Consider the following 22,905-nt stretch of genomic DNA (forward strand, 5'->3'; position numbering starts at 1 on the left):
GGGTACTTGTAGGGTTTACGGTATACTGGGTCTTCATGTAGTCTGGATGACATGCTTAATAGTACTTGTAAAGGTCAAATTTTCGCCCTCTTTTTACTGAATGTCTCTATATTCGTATATAACCTTCATTAAACATTCAACTTCCTCTACATTTAAATGTTCGAGTCTATACTCGTTACATTCGCGTAACTCATTGTTAATCGCGAAGTTGACTATATCGTCGTCAACGGACATGGAATCGAGATGTGTTACATCATTGTCCACTGTGTCACTAACAACATTTGAAATGAGGCATTTAGATGATGCGGTCTCCTTCTTTTGTTGTTGACGCTTTGGTTTAAGGCCCTTAGATGTGGTCTTAACCTTTTGCGTCTTTGGATTGATTTTCTCGACTGGGGCAGAATCAATCTTTTGCTGCGGGTCGAGGCATTTGGATGCGGTCTCGCCCTTCTTTTCTACATACAAAAATTTTAATGTTTTCGAGCCTAAAATTACTGTATTATTATCATAGTTTATCTTTGCTGTATCTTGCTTGTATCTTCTAAATACTTTCGACCTAACAGGAAATCATAATTATCTGAAAATTTGTGCATATAGAATTTTTGAACAGACGGACAGACTGAAGTGGGTTTTATTATTATACTTTTCTTTAGTTTAATTGGACCTTTAATAGTGTATACTGTAAGGTTTTCTTCGTTTTCTTCTATATTTTCAAAATTTTCCCTTATAATATTTATTGATGATCCTGTGTCGATCATTTCTTTGTAAATTTTATTATGATAGCTTATTTCTACATAGGGACTGGTGTGTCCTTCTCTGTCACTTGAGTGTCCGATGCAGCTTCATTAAAATTTACATCCATTCTGTACTGGTCACTTTGACTCTCGCGTTGTCTTTTTATCGGTTTTTGATTATTAAAATTATTTGAAGTCGAGGGTTGGAAGTTAAGGGCATTATTTTGTTGGGCTTGTGTTAAATCCCTTCTATATGTGTGATAATTTCCTCTTAGATGATTTGGTGTCAAACGAGGTGAATACTGGTTTTGATTTGGTATAAATTGGTTCGAATTTTGAGGGGTTTGTGTATTACTGTTCCGATTCATGCCAGAATGATAATAATTGTGATTTCTGTTACCGTAATATTTTTGATTATTATTTTGATTATAGTTTCCCCTGTTCCTATGTTTGTTCACTTCTGATCTATTTGGACGGTGATTTTCTGGACTAGCATCATAAAGTCCTACCTCCATTGATACTTGTTTTAATTTACAAATGGTGTCAATATCTTTACGTGCCAATGTCATATAAATTCTATCCGGCAGTTTTCGATCTATTACAGCTTTGACAGTCCTATTCAACATGTCTGTATAATTTGATTTATCAACGGGATCATTTTCTAATTCTAACTTATCGAATATAATCCAATACTGTATTTCTAATTTCTGTATAAACTTACTGATGCTTCCTGGGTATGGGATTTCTTCTAACTGCTTTATGATGGTTGTATATGGTCTGTGGTCCTTGAAAGCCATTGCCAATGCTTCCTTTATGTCCATCCATGTTATCGCTCTTTCCTGGGTTACGACTTCTAATGCTGCATCCACTAGTAATCGCTTCACTGCTCCATATACGACGTGTGGTTGTCTCGGATCTTGTGTTGGGTATAAATTAAGTAGTTGTTCTACTTGATTCACGAATCCAGATAGTCTGCCAGGTGTGCCATCGTAGTGGTTTAATTCTTTTATTTGATTAAGTAGTTGGTTTAAATGGATTCCCGATAATTGTGGAACCGACATGGTGTATTTATTTTTTGGTTTTTGGTATTTGGTTTTTGAATTTTAAGTTTTGAGGTTTTTAGGTATTTGGTTTTTAAACTATAAGTTTAAGTTTAGATTACGGAATTGAAAGTTTTTAATTAACTTTGGTTCCGACCGCACGGGATTTTATTTAAGTTCCACTTTCACGTAGATTCTTTTGCGGATCTCAAAATAATGTTAGAATCACTGTTTTAATTCGCCAATCCTGGATAGTTGTATAACGTATCCTTTAATGGATCAGTACCGTACTAAAAGGACTCTTTATTTTTATTTGATCCTACCGACTGCGCCAATTAAATGCTTGCAATACTCATATGTGAAAAAAATATAATTTTTATTTCACTGAATGATTACAACTTTTTATTTTTGTTGAAGAACACCGACCGATTACAATTAGGTCTCAAACTGAACTCATCTAATTATTCTGATTTGATTGACGTTCAAGCCTCGGTATCGAGCTTTTCTGATATGGACTTTGGACTTAAGGGATCTGATCAAGTGAAGAGAAAGAGCTTTGGAGTTGCTGACTTTAATCGTCTTTGGATTCAAGTGCATTCGCTCTTGGATACAAGTGCTCTTAGATTCTTATAGTTTTGTTTATTGAAATCGAATACTTTTGTTTTCGGGATTGCGAGTCCGAGCTTTGAACGTGGGGACATGACGATGGGGTGAGGGCTTAGGCAAGGAATGTTTAAATTATGGGACGGATGTTTAGTCTACCAGTGGGTGACTTATTTGGAGTTGGGAATTTTCCACTCAACCCAATCTTGAGGATCATATTATTCTTATCTGGAATCCATTAGGTACATCCGGAGTAGTGTAGGGGGTATTTGGGAATGCTGTGTAGGCATGTGCTTAAGTCTTAGGGACTTATGGATATGTCACTATATATATATATATTAATATAAACGACAGCTCACTGCTTAACGATCTTCAGCGTGTTAAGCCGTTCTATTCGCCAGCTTCCGATGGAATAGGTATTCCTATGTGCTCAGATTCTGTGCGGAAGCCTTGTGCAAGCCTCTACTGAAACTGTTTACCTTATCTCTGGAATCTTCACAATTTCCTCATATATGGAAGGAGTCCTTTGTGATTTCTCTTTACACAAAAGGTAGCAAACTGGATGCAAGCAATTACAGAGGAATCTCTAAAGTGACGGCTATCCCAAAACTTTTTGACAATGTTATCACCCCTCATTTGCAGCACCTTTGTGGATGAAACGCAGATCAACAACCACTATCCTCTTGGAGCTAACTTCTTTCGTAATAAAGAGCTTCAAAAATAATCTTCAAACAGATGTTATCTACACTGACTTTAGTAAAGCATTTAACTCTGTTAATCATTACCTTCTATTAAGGAAACTTGATCTATTAGGTTTCCCTGTTAATCTTCTAAATTGGATTTCAAGCTATCTGAATGGCAGGACGCAAAAAGTCCTCTTTAAAAATGCGAAATCCGAGTCACATCCGGTGTCCCACAAGGGAGACACCTTGGTCCGCTTCTTTTTACCATATTTATTAACGACTTCCCCTAGTAATAAAACATTCGCGTGTACTTATGTATGCAGACGATTTTAAATTATCCCTCCAACACAAGGACATTTCGCGCCATTTGCGCTTACAATCCGATCTAGGCAGCTTTCAAATATATAGCCGTAACGTAACGCATTAAACTTAAATGGCTCCAAGTGTAAAGTTATGACCTTGTGTCGTGTCAACCCAATACGCACGACTTACACTCTAAGTGGGTGCCCTTTGGACAGAATGACACGGGTTGATGATCTTGGTGTTCTTCTGGACCCTAAACTAAAATTTTCCGACCATATTTTGACTATTGTCAATGAGGCCAGGGGTGTGCTAGTTTTTATAAAAGGGTGGTCTAAGGAATTTCATGATCCATACATAACTAAAACCTTATTTATTTCGCTAGAGCGTTTTAATTGCAGAGAGAACATCATAACGCTAAGCCAAAGGTGTTGGTGCGAGAGTACTAGAGCGAGAGGGGAGAGCTCGGCACAGCTGATCTTCATAGATAACGATGGTATTGCTGCATAACTGAGGTGCAGTAAAGTTGACCTGTATCCAAAGTTGGCATGTAAACAAATACAAATTTTAGGAATTGCTGGCGGCCGCGTGACGCGACAGAAATATTTAAAGCTTTTAGAGAATTAAAAATCTTTGGTAGTGGGAAACACAAAAAAGAAAGTAAAGCAGCGACAGGATCGAAGTGCTATCAAAAGGTTTGCTCTCTCCCCGTTCCGGGGAAAGAAAAGAGTACAAAAATAAAGCAGATATTTTAATTTAGGCTGCACAGATAAGTAAGTTACTATGTGTTAAAGGTAACTCACACCACAGGGCGAAAAATTTTAACAAATTTTACGATTAAATTAGACAAGTTTCAAATTTACTGAAGATTGTTGTGCTTATGCTGACCGAAAGACCTAAATATATGAGATAAGAATTTCCCACATATTAAATTATTTATAAATAATTATTTTAGTTTATTAAGTATAAAATATTTTTTATAAAAAAGTCTCACCTCTCTAGCAAAAACTCCGCGGAGTCGACTTTGAATGACAATAGCACTACGCCGCATTCTCATAAAACGAATTTTTAATCTCCAGCCCCTATACGCATGCTGTATTCTCAGAACAGCTTGTTTATTGCGTAAAAACGATTTTTGGCAATAGTACCTTTTCCAGATTTTTTGAATAATAACGGCATTTTTATAAATTTTATCTTTTCGATTAGTCTCCAACAGTTCATATGCCGCATTGCGCAAAAATATTTTAGTTTTTCCTATTTGCCATTCAGTAGGAGGCATGCCGCTTTTTTCCAAAATATTCGTTAAATATTTTTGTGGATGTTCAAATGATTTATTCTTGATAAGACATTTATATTTAACTTCAAAGTCTTCATGACTAAAGTGTATTGGAAATCCTTCTCTTCTTATTCGAATAATATCCACAACTCCAAGATATTTTAGTTGATCGAGAACTAAAGAGCTGTTGTAGTTATTTGGTCGCTTTTGCAAATTAGGTTTTATACAACGAACGTACCTAGAGAGAAAAATTATGGTTAAATCTATAGACATGTCCTTTATACAACACACTCATTGAAAAGTTTAAAACATATGTTGAGCTATTGAGCTTTTTCAATAGCTGTTGAGAATAATAAAAAACCGAAAAAGTTTGTTTTATTACGACAGTTTTATTTTGCGAAATAGCGATAATCTACGATAGCGACAATGGTAAGGTTGGTCTTTTCCGAAACGCGACGAAAAGGCAATTGGCGGGCAGGCAGCCGAAATGCAGCGCCCAAGCTTAGCGTAGGTAGCTAACAACAACAAAGGAATGAGCGCCGTACAGATAAATGCGCGCGAGAGCAGCGGGTTGCACTATGGGCATGCTACTGATAATTTGGCTTAAATATTAACAAGTATGAAATTAGTCTACTGCACAGTTTTGGCGGCTGCATGACCCAACATCCTCCCCCCGTTGGAAGCTTGTGTTCCAACAGAGTCCTCAAGGGGGAGCAGACACAGCTTGTTCACTGCCCGTCTTATTACTCTAGACGCGGTCCTCAATTCTGCAACTCGAGCGACGCCGTCTCTGCCAGGAATCAACTGCATGACTCTCGCCAAAGGCCATCTCATTGGGGGTAGATTCTTGTCCTTAACAAGAACGACGTTGTCCACGGCTGCGCCAGGCTTTGGGGTGCGCCACTTGGAACGCTGCTGGAGCAACGTCAAGTACTCTTCCTTCCATCGCGACCAAAATATATGCTGAAGAAAGGAGATGCGCTGCCAAGAGTCAAGCCGATTATAGTTTAGGCCCGTTATATCTGGCTCGTTAAACGACGAAGGCGGACCACCATTGAGAAAATGCGCCGGAGTGAGGACATCTAGATCGGCAGGGTTCTCTGAAATGGGAACTAAAGGTCTGGAGTTAATAACAGCAGTTATTCGGGTGGCGGCCATCAAAGTCCAACGACGAATTCCGGAGGCGACCGCCAACTCTAAGAAGTCCAAATTGATCCAGGAACGGCGAGAGCGATGATATGGGACTAGACGAGGAAACTCTTCCCAGCGTTTTTAGGGACTGCAGGTCCTCCCATAAATGCGCGCGCTGCACCAACAGCAGATGTTGGAATTTCTCAACGTTGGAGAGGTCCGGATGGCTGTCGATTATGCTCGTGAACACGGAGTAAAAATCCGCCCAGTTTGCGTAGCCGCCGCCAAACGTTGGCAGCTGCACAGGCGGCAACGGCATCGGCCTCGGACGCGGCTGCGTTTGAGGACCACTACACTGGTGGGGCACAATACCTTCCGCAAGCGTTGAGTGCGGCGCGAAATGCACATTGCGTTTGGCTATTTCCGCGCGCAAACTAGCCTTGACTTCAACGATGAATTCATAGAAAGACTCGCTCATTTCACTGCCAATTTCGTTGAAGTCCAATTCCTCCAGTTCTGTATGCAGAACATTGAAGGCACTTTGCAGCTCATCAATCTGCTCCAGCCTCACCGTAAGAGTGGATTCGTCGTATCCGCTTAGCGTCTCATTAGACAGCGACGTTTGTAGCCTCTGCAACCTGCTGAACAGCGCATTGGCTTTGCGCTTCAAAAAGGTCACCCTGTTTTTTTCACCTTCAGCGGGCATCGCAACAAATCGCCTTTGATTCGGTTCAGCGGGAAGATGAGCACAAAATAGATGCCGAAAATGCAAGCGGGGTCAATGCACGCAACGATATGTGTAGCAATGTTTGTATGTACGCAATGCTAGCTCGCTTAAACACACCGAAATCTCCACTCACTTGTCCAACCGATTGCGCTTTAATGTATATATATTTATTTATAAACGCGATAAGTGCATTAATTACTGCATGCAACTTAACACGATCACGTCGGGGTCACCAAATGTTGAGCTATTGAGCTTTTTCAATAGCTGTTGAGAATAATAAAAAACCGAAAAAGTTTGTTTTATTACGACAGTTTTATTTTGCGAAATAGCGATAATCTACGATAGCGACAATGGTAAGGTTGGTCTTTTCCGAAACGCGACGAAAAGGCAATTGGCGGGCAGGCAGCCGAAATGCAGCGCCCAAGCTTAGCGTAGGTAGCTAACAACAACAAAGGAATGAGCGCCGTACAGATAAATGCGCGCGAGAGCAGCGGGTTGCACTATGGGCATGCTACTGATAATTTGGCTTAAATATTAACAAGTATGAAATTAGTCTACTGCACAGTTTTGGCGGCTGCATGACCCAACATCCTCCCCCCGTTGGAAGCTTGTGTTCCAACAGAGTCCTCAAGGGGGAGCAGACACAGCTTGTTCACTGCCCGTCTTATTACTCTAGACGCGGTCCTCAATTCTGCAACTCGAGCGACGCCGTCTCTGCCAGGAATCAACTGCATGACTCTCGCCAAAGGCCATCTCATTGGGGGTAGATTCTCGTCCTTAACAAGAACGACGTTGTCCACGGCTGCGCCAGGCTTTGGGGTGCGCCACTTGGAACGCTGCTGGAGCAACGTCAAGTACTCTTCCTTCCATCGCGACCAAAATATATGCTGAAGAAAGGTGATGCGCTGCCAAGAGTCAAGCCGATTATAGTTTAGGCCCGTTATATCTGGCTCGTTAAACGACGAAGGCGGACCACCATTGAGAAAATGCGCCGGAGTGAGGACATCTAGATCGGCAGGGTTCTCTGAAATGGGAACTAAAGGTCTGGAGTTAATAACAGCAGTTATTCGGGTGGCGGCCATCAAAGTCCAACGACGAATTCCGGAGGCGACCGCCAACTCTAAGAAGTCCAAATTGATCCAGGAACGGCGAGAGCGATGATATGGGACTAGACGAGGAAACTCTTCCCAGCGTTTTTAGGGACTGCAGGTCCTCCCATAAATGCGCGCGCTGCACCAACAGCAGATGTTGGAATTTCTCAACGTTGGAGAGGTCCGGATGGCTGTCGATTATGCTCGTGAACACGGAGTAAAAATCCGCCCAGTTTGCGTAGCCGCCGCCAAACGTTGGCAGCTGCACAGGCGGCAACGGCATCGGCCTCGGACGCGGCTGCGTTTGAGGACCACTACACTGGTGGGGCACAATACCTTCCGCAAGCGTTGAGTGCGGCGCGAAATGCACATTGCGTTTGGCTATTTCCGCGCGCAAACTAGCCTTGACTTCAACGATGAATTCATAGAAAGACTCGCTCATTTCACTGCCAATTTCGTTGAAGTCCAATTCCTCCAGTTCTGTATGCAGAACATTGAAGGCACTTTGCAGTTCATCAATCTGCTCCAGCCGCTTAGCGTCTCATTAGACAGCGACGTTTGTAGCCTCTGCAACCTGCTGAACAGCGCATTGGCTTTGCGCTTCAAAAAGGTCACCCTGTTTTTTTCACCTTCAGCGGGCATCGCAACAAATCGCCTTTGATTCGGTTCAGCGGGAAGATGAGCACAAAATAGATGCCGAAAATGCAAGCGGGGTCAATGCACGCAACGATATGTGTAGCAATGTTTGTATGTACGCAATGCTAGCTCGCTTAAACACACCGAAATCTCCACTCACTTGTCCAACCGATTGCGCTTTAATGTATATATATTTATTTATAAACGCGATAAGTGCATTAATTACTGCATGCAACTTAACACGATCACGTCGGGGTCACCAAATGTTGAGCTATTGAGCTTTTTCAATAGCTGTTGAGAATAATAAAAAACCGAAAAAGTTTGTTTTATTACGACAGTTTTATTTTGCGAAATAGCGATAATCTACGATAGCGACAATGGTAAGGTTGGTCTTTTCCGAAACGCGACGAAAAGGCAATTGGCGGGCAGGCAGCCGAAATGCAGCGCCCAAGCTTAGCGTAGGTAGCTAACAACAACAAAGGAATGAGCGCCGTACAGATAAATGCGCGCGAGAGCAGCGGGTTGCACTATGGGCATGCTACTGATAATTTGGCTTAAATATTAACAAGTATGAAATTAGTCTACTGCACAGTTTTGGCGGCTGCATGACCCAACAACATATATGTCCCTATATATATAGTGGCATATTCAGGGTCCTTATGAAAAACTTAAACCAATCTTATGAAAAGCTTCACTCTTTAAAAGCGTCACAGTCAAACAAGCCACCAACCGTTAATCAATAAGAAGCGTAAGTTAATTAATAAAAATTATAATCTTATACCCGTAGAGTAGAGTAAAATGCTATACTGGAGTAGTTGAAAAGTGTGTAACAAGTAGGCGGAAGCGTTTCCGACCATATATGTGAAGTGTATATATTCTTAATCAGGATTGAGAGTCGATATATATGAGCGTCAAGATCTCAGGAACTATAAAAGCATACAGATTCAAGAGACATAAATGCAGCTTAAGCTTGTTAACACTTACTGCCATCAAAAATGTTTTGATTTTGAAGTGGAGGAGGCGAATAATGCCACATAATACGGCCGCTGGATTGGGTCGGTTGTCCGTTGATCTCTGCGGGCAGAGTTGGATGATTGGTTGTTGCTGCTTTTGCAGGTATAAGTCCCAGAAAGAACAAGACGTCGGAGTAGCTTCACTTCACTTGACTTTATTTTTTTGCAGGATGAATACTAACTTAAGCCTATACAAAAGAGTGCCGCGGGACCGCGGAGTGGTGAACTTGTCGGCTGGAAGGAGGGAGAGCAAGAACACGAAAAGAGCGGAGCGAAAGCTCTCGCGCAAGTGCTGGCCGCTCACATTGCCGGACAGAACTTCTGGCGTGAACACTTTTCCTCCCCCCCTTGCAAAGGCAAAAGGACCGGATGGGCAGCACGATCGGTGTCAGCACTCCACGCATGCTCCAGAGGCGGTCCATGCGAGTACCGTGTTCTGAGCGTCGGGCAACAATCTCGATTTCTAGAAACCCCAGTTAGATCAGCTTCGCATATAGGTCTGACCCCAACACGAAGAAGATGGTTGCCGACCGGTGGAATTGGTCGTCCTCGAGACGAATATCGTTAAATTTCTTGCGGCGTCGCTCAGCACTGGAATAGGTGCCCAGATCATTCAGTTGGGGTCGATCTTCAGGATGACATCTAGTTGCAAGCGGTTTGTTTGTTTAGTCACCAAGCAAACCTTGTCGTCTCCTAGCCGGGTGGCAATAGTGTCTTTTCCAGATTTTTTGAATAATAACGGCAATTTTATAAATTTTATCTTTTCGATTAGTCTCCAACAGCTCATTTGCCGCATTGCGCAAAAATATTTTAGTTTTTCCTATTTGCCATTCAGTAGGAGGCATGCCCCTTTTTTCCAAAATATTCGTTAAATATTTTTGTGGATGTTCAAATGATTTGCTGGTGGCAGCGATGGCACTGTCGGAGGGTAGCGGAGTTCCTCATGCATGTTGAGTGGGGTGTGGTGGCTCTCTCCACACTTCTTGTATCCCTCTTGGCGGCGACAGACTTCTCCTGAGTGCTGATGAGCGAGGTAGTTCGCGCAGTACTTATAAATTGGAAATCGGTACCGTTAGCAGAACCCACCCGAAAACATTTTCTTGACCCAGGAGTGAGCAGAAAATATTTTATCGGGTACCATACGGGCAGTTTGTCGCTAGTTCTGGAAGGACGTACGCCGCGTTGTCTAAATGTTGACCTGGCGGGATCGAATCCCGCAATGACACAGCTTCTAGGACTTCGCGGTTACTGAATGATTTAGCCCGTAGACTTGGGTCTGCGGGTGTTAAACACGTGGTCGATTTCGATTAAAGCTTGTGCTCAAGGCTCAAGGAGATCATGCTGGAAATGTTTTCCTGCCAGAGAAGCACCCAATGACCGTAAACACATATTTAGTAATCTGTAATGCTAACGGCTTGTCGAGGAACAAGCCCGAAGTTGAGCACTATCTCAAAAGACACTAGGTGTGAGGAGTGGTATAAAATATAAGGATCTACAGCGTGTGCAACTGGACTGGTTTCAAAGTGCCAGGATTCATTTGTTGACGGGGTCAGGTAAACTTTGTGTCCCAGCAGCATACTTGCCGCAACGGTATACAATAAGTTATCCCGATCTATACTAACAGTTGAACAATTTGGTTCAAGTTTATTTTAGGCTGAGAATTGAACGTTAAGGATCCCAACGGAATCATACTTCTTATATGTATTAGGGATAGAGCTTGCAGTGTCCACTCAACTGGAGAACTCACCTACTTGCCTACTGACCGCACAAGGATTCCTGATCTATTCGACTTTGCCGTAATCAAAGAAATGGACATACCGAAATTTCCATCTCTGTTTGCTACAACCTGTATTCGAATCAGAGCATGGCCAAGAACCTCTTAAAAGTTCGTACATAAACCCTTATCTGACAAAATGCTTATAGATCTCAAAAGTAAATCTCTGGAAGCATATCTGATCGATCTTGAGTCTAACAACGCTGAACATAATGCTTGGAATGCCACTGAATACCTCAAGAGGCTAGTAAATAGGATAGCACCAGTTGAAAAAGCAAACGCTTTTGCTTTACACTTAAGAGGCAGCTTCCGCCCTAGACGAGACGATACGGTTCATGGATGTTGGTGATAAAATTCAACAAGAAATCATCAGTTTGAAGAAAACGAAATCACCAGGATACGACCGCAAAAGACGCTGCAGCTATAAACACCTTCCACCGAATTGTATTGAAATTTTAATGGTGATTAGTAATCAAGGCCTTAGATTTCGACACTTTCCATCTCAGGGGAAATGGGCAGATGTCATTGTTATCCCAAAACCGGGCAAGCCTAATGTGAAACTGTCGTCCTACAATCAGCCTTTAATCTATCCTGTCTAAAATTCATAAAGGGACTAATGCCTATATTAGAGGAGAAAAATATCATACTGGACCACCAGTTTGGATTTAGAGGGTCATGGTACTGTTCAACAGTGTCAATAAGCTGTGAGCAGGATTTTGGTTGCTTTTGAAAACAAAATGTATTGTGCTGCAGTTTTCCTAGATGTTAGACAAGCCTTCGACAGAGTGTGACTCCAAGGATTACTTTATAAGCTAAAGCATTATCTTCCCACACCTTATTACTTGGTCCTAAAAGGATATCTTGATAATGGATGTTTCTTTATAAACATGTTTCTTTTATACATAATACTTGTAAGATACAACCGAGCAGAATCTCCCATACAGGAAATGCAAGTACCTCAAGGTAAGTGTGCTGGGTCTGACATTGTACCCATGTATACTGATGATGTACCGATGGAACTATGTACAATGGAAAGTAACCAAACAACGTGCAAATTAAAATTGTTACTATTTAATTATTTTAAAAAATAATTTTAATTTTATTATTTTTTAATATAATTCGGTGATAGACTTTTTACTTATACTATTACAAGAAACTCTTTTAATTGCTTATCCTTAATTTGAAACCGTTCTAGATTTTGACCCGAATTAGACTGAACCTCGGCCAGAAGCTTTTCAATAGAAACTTTTTGAACTTTCAATTATGTTTAGGATAAAAGTTTTATGCTTCATAGTGAAATTGAAATTTTCTGACTGATGCAGTTTGATTGAAGCGAAATAAGTTGATCATGGCTTCGTCTCTAAGCGGAAGTTGTGTTTACTTTAAGCTTGGTTATTTATCGGGTGGCTAAAAAAAACAAGGGCAAAGGAAATGCTGCTAAGATTGAAACGTGTTTATCAACTGCGGCAGATTGCTATATTTACGGGTTGCATAACTCTAAGACACCAACAACAGCCGAAACAACCTGACTATCCAACCAACCACTCCATCACCACCACAGCTACGGCAAACTAGAAGACATGGATACTGACCCCACACCTACAACAAAATCATCTACGCCATTCTCATCACAGCTCGCCGAAGACCTAAAAATAAAAACCTTCCCGAAAGACAAGTCTAACAACCTTTCTACAAACCTCAAAGCATCAACAATAAAGGCCAAAGCTGTGAACAAAAACTAACACACTAGCAACAGGGAATCCAAATAGAACCTTAAACTTAAGCGTTCCATTTCCCTATTATCAAGAAACTATTCCCAACAACCAATCCACAAAAATTCAACAGACCCTTTTTTAAACTGAAACATGCCAACTGGGTTGAGTTCAACGCACTTACCCAACAAACCAACAGAAAATCAATATAATTATTCTTTATAGCGTAAATCTTTCCATTCAACAATCCTCACCTAACACGCATCAATACAGGGTTCCATGATGGAATAACACCTCGACCAATTACAAAAGCAAAAACAACTTGCCTAGAAATTCAACCGCACCATTACTTACGCAAAAAAGCAAAATTTAGGTTCGAATTAAATAAGTAAAAAAAAAAAATGTTTCCAGGTCTTTCATCTCAGCCAGCCAACCCACTACTCCCTCATCCAAAATATGGGCCATATTTGTGGACTTAACCCAGTAAAACAAATACATGAAATAACCTACATCACTATACCCCCTCTCCAATAGCCCAAACCATAGAAGAAAACATAACTTATCTAGAACTTAGCTCAGCCCTACAAACATTAAAAGGATGTGCTCCAGGACTTAATAGAATTTCATATTAAATGATCAAAAATAGCTCCCTCACAACAAAAAACAGAATAACAAAACTATTTAATGAAATATTCAATTGCCACATACCGCAAGCCTACAAAACAAGTCTAATCATCCCAATACTCAAGCCGAACACCGACGACTTCTTCCTTATAATAAATTTCAACAAAAACACAAGTACAAATTTCAACTTAGACAATCTATTCGACGATATAGAAAATTGGTGCTCCTACTCAGGGGCATCGCTTTCCCTATCCAAATTTCAACACCTCCACATATGCAGAAAACACCACTGTACATGCAAGATAATCTGCAACAACATCCAAATTCCTACCGTTACTTCCTTAAAAATTCTAGGAATGACCTTAAACAACAAATACAAATGGAACACACACATAAACTTACTTCTACCCAAACTACACAATAAGCTAAATATAATAAAATGCCTATTTAGTCTTTAATTTAATTGTAACACGCATACACTACTTAATGTCGCAAAGGCAACAGTTATAGCCAAACTAGAGTATGGTTTGTTTCTGTACGGCCATGCTCCCAAAACCATTTTAAACAAAATAAAAACACCATTTAACTCCGCAATCCGTCTAGCTCTCGGAGCCAATCGCTCTACCCCAATAAATAACTTACTTTACGAATCGAATACTCCCACTTTAGAAATGAATCGAGACCTTCAAATAGCCAAACTATCCCAAAACCTAATCTTCTCCAAAAACACACCAATACATAAGTTTGTTAAGCATTAAAAAACTAAAAAGAAAAAAACACCTATAATAGACCGAACAATCAAGCTTAGCCTAGAACTTAATCTACCCTACAAACCAGTAAAACTCCATAAATACAGGCCATCATGGACCCTCCCCAATCTAATAGACACATCACTCAGAATCCATAAGAAAGAACAAACATCTCCAGATCAATACAGAAAGTTATACGAACAAAGAATAACATAAAAACACATAATTTCATAGTTACTGACGGTTAAAAAATTAATTACACAATAACATTCGCCATTACAACGGAGACAGACGTCTTGAAACACGGCATATTGCCTCCATATTCATCCGTCCTTACCTTCGAAACAATCGGAATCCTAGAAGCAATAGAACTTATTAAAAACCGAAGAGGCAAATTTATTATCTGTTCGGAATCTCTATCAGCAATATATTCAATCCAAAACACAAATAATAGCAACTTTTACCCAAGCAGCATACGATCGCTAATAACGCAACATGCACCTAAAATTAAAATAATGTGGATTCCTGGCCATTCAGGAATAAAAGGAAATGAACTAGCCGATCCAGCTGCAAAATCATCAAGCAATATGCCACTTATCCTCACCCCAAACATAAATACCACAAATATAAAAAAAACATCTTAAAGCCGATCTTGCGACAAAAAAGAAAGAAAACATAATATCAATTAATACAAACCTCACACACATGCGATTACCTCAAACAATCCAACCCAAATTGGACCAGACTCGACCAAATAAAAATAATACGACTTCGACTTGGACACACAAACATACTATAACCCACCAACACTACCTAAATCCAAATTCAATACCAACTTGTCCGTTTTGCCAAGGTGATATTTCAATAAGCCACATATTAAACTCATGCCCATCCCTCCTACAAACCAAACAAGACATATTTAACAACACCAACCCTCTAGACCTTCTTAACAAACCCAACCTAACATACAAAAACTCATACTTTTCCCCAAAAAAAACTTAATTATACCACAAAATCTGAAAACAAAAAGGCAATGTATATAACAAACACAGCATTTATTTAGGCAATTAGATATTAATTAGATTAAGATACAATACCATTGTAAGTCCGATCTAGACAGCTTTCAAATATGGTGCCGTGATAACGTTTTAAACTTAAATGGCTCCAAGTGTAAAGTTATGACCTTGTGTCGTGTCAACCCAATACGCACGACTTACACTCTAAGTGGGTGCCCTTTGGACAAAATAACACGGGTTAATGATCTTGGTGTTCTTCTGGACCCTAAACTAAAATTTTATGACCATATTTCGACAATTGTCAATAAGGCCAGGGGTGTGCTTGGTTTTATAAAAAACTTTTTACTTTTTGCCTTGCGGCGCCTAAATTGGGATGCAAACCGTATATTACCTCCTTATTCCAGTAGACTACTTTTAATTAATTTACCATCCCTAGCTAACCGTAGAACTACGCTTGGAACAGTCTTTATTTGTAAGTTTATTCGTGGTGATGTTTAGAGTCCCGACTTGATTAGTCGGCTTAACTTTACTTTTCCAAGTAGATTCACTAGAAACTATAAACCCCTTATCTTAAATCATTGTAGATCTAACTATTAGTTGCATGACCCTTACAGAGTATTATGTTCTGACTATAATAGACTTTATCCTATTATCTGTTATCCTGACTCTCTCTTTTTTAGTACATAATTAGATCCTACTAACACTAATATATATTTATTATTTAACATTATGTTCATTTCCTCGTCTCTGTTCTCTTTTCTATAACGCCTTCTAGCGAATCGAACCGTACGATGCACGGCAGCCGTGGGACCCGTGCGAAAAGAAAAAAAAAATCAAAATAGCTGTAGAGCCTGTAGCCAGTGCTATACTATTTAAGATAGTCTAGTTTTGTAAACTATTCTCTCTATCATAATAAATAAATAATATTGCCTTTGTGAATAATTCTGTTTCGACTATGGATTATTATTTCTTTGTTGGGTAAGTTTTCCTTAACAACCTGTTTCTTATATTTTGTTTTTAGTTTATTCCTTTCGCAATTTTTCTTTTCATAAACCACTTGCCCTACATGATATTATTTTTCCGTACTACCTTCATTATGTGTTTCTAACTTTTTTTCTTGAGTGTTCTTTAGAAATTTTGAAATGTTTTTGTGTTCCTTTAATTTTATTATAAAGAATATTAATACTTTATCCTCGATGTTTAGTTTATTTTGAATTTCTTTTACTACTAGGAATTTTGTATACGCGTCAATGCAAGTAAAGAAAATAAGTTTTTGCGCGTAATAAATATCGAGGTGTAAATTTTCTCCTTCTTTATTTGGAATAGGAGCTACCCCAATAGGGATTTTGATTGGATGCTGATTTTTTAAGTTTTCCTTTAATTTGATGAATAAATGTGGTCAATAATATAATCTATTGATTTGTTTTGTAATTTTCGTCTAGGCCTATGTGAGCTCGTCTTTGTGTTTCTTCTATTATGATAGCCTTATCTTCATTAGTCTCTACGTCTTGCAGAAATATTTTTGTAATAAGAAATTTTTTAGTAAAATTATTTTTAAAAAAGATGAAGATTAATGGTCTGTTTGTATTTCTATACCGATTACTCCATATAAATAATTTCTGAGACTTTTTAAGAGCCCAAGCTAGGGCTAACAATTCTTTTTTATTCGTGGCATATAGTTGTTCAGTTTTATTTAAGGTTTTAGATATGAATAAGATCTTCCAATGTGCACTAAATTCCGTTGTGTTTGGTGGTAGATATTCCCTTATTCCTACCATATTTTCCGGTGTGTCATATTCGATTATATGTCGGGTTTTATCAAAAACTCTTAATGAATCATGTATTGTATACCTCCCCGTTGTTAATAATAGTTGTTGCTGCACTTTCTGAACTGTGAGAAATAATATAACCAAGAAATGCTGATTCTAATTTAAAGAATTTAGATTTTTCAAGAGAGATTTTCATTTTTGCTAGTTGTAAAATTTTAATTATTTGAATTAGATCAGCATCATGTTGTTCAATTGTATTTGATAAGGTTATTATATCATCCATATAAACATGGTAAGTTATTCCGACTTTATTATAAATTTATTCCTAGCAAAAAAAAACCGTTTATATCAATAACATCAAATAATAAAAAAATAAGTCAGAAAGACCTTCAAGCCCAGTGCCAACTTGAGCAAGACCAACGTCACCTCTGTCTGCAACGATACAACGCGTACTTAGTCGTACGGTAAATCACCCCCGACCCAATCAAAAACCACGAATTACCAACAACAAGCAAGAGAGCGCAGTCTTGCTCTGTATCAACCTTTAAAGGGACCGTTGAAATGCCCGAGCAAGAGCAAGCTAAAAATCTTTGCTTATCAACTTTCTCTGTTACAACTGCTGCGACAAAAACAACAACTCTACCGGTACACGCCCGATCAACGATGACTGCTAGTTCTGCTGAGCAAGCACCAAAAAGAAATTCACTTTGTGCTGCACCCTCAGCAAAAAAAGTTTATCGACCATACAGACTGGTATAGATCAATACAAACAAATAAAGCGAAAACTGAGACCGCAAAATTCTTCAATGGGTAAGAAATCATAAATAAATTGTGACATAACAAGACAGAAAACTAACACAACCTCAACCTCTATTCAAGGTCGAACTTGAACCAGACTCTTGGGCATTGAAGAAAACGAGAGTCACCCGATTTATATGCTGCCATATCTCATACACCATAGAATCTCTGTTAATGAGCCGCATAAGCGCAAAGGACCCATACAGTGTGCAAATTGCCAAGAATATGGTCATACAAAAACTTATTGTACCCTTCGCACTGTATGCGTAGCTTGTGGTGATCTTCACAGCTCTGTTGACTGCCCATCTAACAAAGCTGACCCCGGTATGAAAAAGTGTAGTAACTGCGGAGGTAACCACACAGCAAGCTACAGAGGTTTCCTGTATATAAGGATCGCCGAGCACAATTATACCCTCAAAACATACACCTGATGTCCACTTAAACAGGACCAACGGAAACGTAACATTTGCAAGGGCGCTTAAATTAGGTCTTAGGTCTAGGATTTAAAAATCCTACAACTCCATTCCCACTCGCTGAACAAAACAAGATATTACTTTGCGTTGTAGTCTTCCTTCCTTTTAGTTCTCCTTATTATTAACTATTTGGATCTTCCTTAAATTTGCTTAATAAGCTGTAGCGAGGGACTGCACTTAGCTCTTCCTTTCTTCTTGGTGTTGAGTTTTTTTTAAAGTTTTTCCACGATAACTATCACAGAAGTTGTTAGAATTCGTTGGATTAATGTGGATGTTTTCATTTTTCCACAAAGTGTTAAAATTTTTTAGAACTCTTGAAGTACAGCGCCCCACGTTGAGCGCCAATTAAAACTGTTATTGTTTAATTATTTAAAAAAATAATTTTAATTTTATTATTATTTAGTATTTATTCGGTGATAGACTTTTTCACTTATACAATTACAAGATACTTTATTAATAGCTTATCTTTGATTGGAAGCTGTTCACGATCTCGTTCCGATTCAGACTGATACAGACTGATCTTCTAATTCTTAATACTGATTCAATAAACCTCGGCCAGAAGCTTTTCATTACAAACTTTTTTAACTTTCAATTATGTTTAGGATAAAAGATTTATGCTGAAATTATTTCACTGCATTGTAAAATTGAAATTTGCTGACTGATGCAGTTTGATTAAAGCACAATAAGTTGATCATATCTTGGTCTCCAAGCGGAAGTTGTGTTTACTTTAAGTTTGGTTACTTATCGGGTGGCTAAAAACAAAAACAAGGGCAAAGGAAATGCTGCTGAGATTGGAGTTTGAAATTTTTTTATCAACTGGGGCAGAGTATATTGGATAAGGTTGGATAGGTTGGATAACTTGCAAGCTGATGATACAGCATTTCTGGTATCAGCCAACACGCTTGCTATAGCAACGCAAAAACTGCAGCAGACTCTGGATAATTTGCACTCCTGGTTACGGAGATGGAACATCTTAATAATTGTAGACAAGTCAACACACACAACTGCCACTCTAAGAACAGGCATCTCTCTACCTATTTTGATAAATGGCACAGTCATAACAACCAAATATTTGGGGCCTTGCCACTAACATAGAAAGAGCATATCACGGGAAAGGTCAACCTTATTAATAAAAAAAAGTGGGCAAATGTACTGGTTGCTTTAAAGAAGAAATCGACTTTCCATCAAAAACAAGATCCTCCTGTACAAGGCGGTAATTAGGCCAGCGTGGATAACAACATTGAGGTGTGTGGGGCAGCTTCATACACAAACGTCAAAGGGTTGCAAAGGGCCGAGAACAAACCACTAAGCCAGATAATAAATACGCCTTTCTATGTGCGGAATACCAGAATCAAAAGAGATTTTAATCTGCCATCACTGGTAGAAGAAATTACAAAATCCAGCATGAGAACCCTGAACAAGATAAATGAACAAATAAACCCATTAGCTGACATGATGCTGGAATCCACAAATCAAAGTCAACGGCTTAAGAGATGGCACACTCTTGACTTAATAATCTTATAAATTTGTCGGTAATTAATAAATAATTATATTATAGGTTTTAAAATTTTTGTTCTTGGAGTTTTTTTTTTTTTTTTGTGTCCCAGCTCTTGTCAGTGCAGTGTGTGTGAGAGGAGATGAAAGCAAGTGAACTTATGCAAGCCTATGTAAATCACTCCGCGGGAATCTTGCAAATATATATGAGTGTATGTAGATGTTTGCCGCACACCGCAGAATAACGCGGAAACTTGCTAATATATTTGTATGTACGTAAACGCTGGAATTTGACGCTCCGCGCAAAATAATCGGTAAATATAAATAAATACAAGTAAATGCACGGAAAAAATTTATATTCCTTGTTCAATGTATGAGTATGTCGAAACATTTTTTTATTACATTTTTAAATCGGAGGTTGTTTTTTTTCTTTTCTCAATTTGAATGTTTAGTTTATTTTACCCTTTTTTCTTCAAGGCCACTCTCCAGCAATGTCTGCCGGAGGTAATCTTCCCTACAGGATTCAGGAACATATCCGAAGACGCGGCACTAGCTCTGGCAGGTTTGCTGCCAATTGATCTGGAGATCAAGGCTCTCGGCCACGAGTGCCTGCTGGGTAAGTACAGATGGCAAACGTCGCGACGGGAAAGGTGGTCTTACCAGCTCATCCCTTAGATGGCGGTTTGATCAGAGTGCCAACACTAATGCTTGGACTACCACCTAACGAAGTTCCTCACAAACCATGGGTGATTTGTGGCCTATCTACTCCGGTTCCGCCACGTAGAGTCAGCCCAACGCTTGTTCTGCGTCGATTTCGAAGAAACAGCAGAACACGTGCTAATGCACTGTTCCAGGTTTACGGTGGAGAGGGAGCAGCTAAGGACGCTATATTGGCGAACAGCGAGGCATGCGAGCTGGGACACTGCCTAATCATTAATATGATGAAGAGTTCCAATCAGACCAGATGGCCAACAGAGTGGGTGGCTAAGCCCAAACAGGAGTCCTGTGTGGTGGCGGGCGAAGCGTTCCCGGCTTGTCGTAAAAGGTGACTAAAGGGTCACACTGAAGGACTACACTCATGTACTACACTGCCAATTCCCCCAAAACCTATGGCTTGCTTTAATGCAGCTTTCTCGAGATATATAACGCGATATTTTTTGTCTTGGAGAAGGCGGGCTTGTTATATAATAGCTTCTCTGAGGCTTTCGGCTATAAACTTCTGGATGGATTCTACCATAGTGGCTTTAGAGCTTCCTGACGCCTGTTATAAATTAGCTTTCTAGGAATCAGCGATATTAATATGACTGAAACTTTTAGAATATTTTGGGATCTGATATGCAGAGATTGGGAAACGGACGGCATCCGAAAGATTGAAGTGGTTGGTCTAAGACGATGCTGACGTGTTTTTGCTATTATATTCGTGACAATCGGTGCACTGCTTTCTAGAGTCAACTCTTGTGTTGAAGCACGCGCGGTTGTGCTTGTGTTGTTGCTTATAGCTGCATTTGATAAACCAATATTTCTACACAGTTATATCAATGTTTTCCTGTACCCTGTTTTGGATACTGTGCGTCCCTATCATTACTGTATGTAGCATAGAAGTTACAACAAAAAAAAAAATCATTTTTTCAAAATTTTTATTCAATAAGAACGATATCATGCTAACGGCTAGGAATGAAGATAATTTTTTTCTGTGTACTCAAGAAAAGATACAGGCTAGGGGTAAAATCATTTCAGATGCTTGATATATTTAAGCTAATGTGATTAAATGCACAATCACCTTGAAATATTTATGGACTGGCTGGACTGGACTGGCAAATTTTTCCCGTAATCAACATAATTTAACTCACAGTGACGAGGATGTCATAATTTATAAAAGACTCTACGGCTTCTTTACTAGTGAAAGGTTGGGAAACCCAAACCCAGAGGTTTGCGCTCCGGGCATTTCTGGATGAAGGTATCTACCGAAGCAGTTTGGTTGGCCGGAATCCGGTGCGGAAGCTGGTGTAACGCGGTGGAGGGTGCTGCTGCACGGACTGTTACTACATTGCCTGTCCAGGAATCGGCGGTGGCTCTTGGGACATTATGCCGCTGAGTGGCCCTTGTTGATCCACACCCTTTGAAGGTGACTGTGACATGGCGAAAGGTGGCTTAAGCAATCCACCGGGTCCTGTTTGTGGAAATCCTGGAGATAGAACGCCGCCTTTGGATGCCTGGTTGCTTAACTTATCCTTGTTGTTCCGATTGCTACTGCTGGGACGGAATGCCGGGCATCCTATTCTGCCGGCCTGGTCCCGAGGAGCTTGTTCCGTTGTCCTGCGATATGTGCTCCCGACCACCGCCTTCCGGTGCTCCACTGGCCCTGAAGCATTTGGAATTGTGGCAGCGTTCTGCTGGGTGGACCCATGTTGGCCAAGGTGACATAGTCTCGAGCGAACTTTGAAAGCTCAAGAGGGGCAGCGACGGTGCCCTATTCCTGAACGTACGCCGCTTGTGGCCACAACCAAACGGAGCAATGCCGAGTTCGGTACTTCACTGGCACTGGATTTCATGGAGCTCGTCGACAACTTTTCCGAATGTTTGCTAAAGCTCATCAATCAGCTCCAACCTAACACAAAGAACGAAGTCATATAACGAAATTATTGCAGATACATTATGTTTGCATCGGCGATAACGTTTCCAAAACTTTCAGCAGCAATAACTTTGGCAACAGCAATAATAACGAAACGGCAGAAATAGCTACTCGAAATTCGGATAAAGTGGGAAAATAAAAGCAAAGAAAAATTAGCTGCAGCTTCTGTTATTTGGCTATGCACACGTACAATATAACTGTTTATGTATATGCAATCTTTCGTAACCAATATTCATTGACTTTAATTTTCTGAGAATTGCTTAATATGTTAATTAATTGCTTAATATGCTTAATATGAAAATAAGTTTTAAAGCTTAAAACTGATTTGTAGGATTTGCCATATGTATTGTTTATGCACAAATCACGTTGGGGTCAGCAAATGCTGGACTAATAAGCTTTTTAGTAGCTATTTTGAGCAATGAAAAGACGAGGTTTATTTAGTAAATTCAAACGATATGTTTTATTGGTCTTAGAACGCTAAGCCAAAGGAGCAGGTACGAGAGTACTAGAGAGAGAGCAAGAAAATGAAGCTTAGACAAGGAAAGATAATAATAATAAGTTCTGTGAGGTCTTAAAACTCCCCACAAATCTGGATGCAGGGAATCGGCCTAGCAACAGCGAAGACGGCTG

At 39.7% G+C, this 22,905-nt stretch overlaps 1 protein-coding gene across 2 annotated transcripts in view; it reads right to left on the reverse strand.

Moving 5' to 3' along the window:
* Positions 1-22,905, reverse strand: part of LOC116800951 (myosin-I heavy chain) — a 661,712-nt gene that overhangs the window by 113,957 nt on the left and 524,850 nt on the right. Inside the window, exon 10 of one of the 2 annotated variants that reach the window (XM_032717811.1) lies at positions 4,355-4,874. The exons of the other annotated variant lie outside the window; for it this stretch is intronic. Within the exon in view, the coding sequence (XP_032573702.1) occupies positions 4,355-4,874 (520 nt within the window). The remainder of the gene's footprint in view (positions 1-4,354; positions 4,875-22,905) is intronic. 2 annotated transcript variants of the gene reach the window in all.

Source organism: Drosophila sechellia, chromosome 3L (assembly GCF_004382195.2).
Source record: "Drosophila sechellia strain sech25 chromosome 3L, ASM438219v1, whole genome shotgun sequence".
Classification (NCBI taxonomy): Eukaryota; Metazoa; Arthropoda; class Insecta; order Diptera; family Drosophilidae; genus Drosophila; species Drosophila sechellia.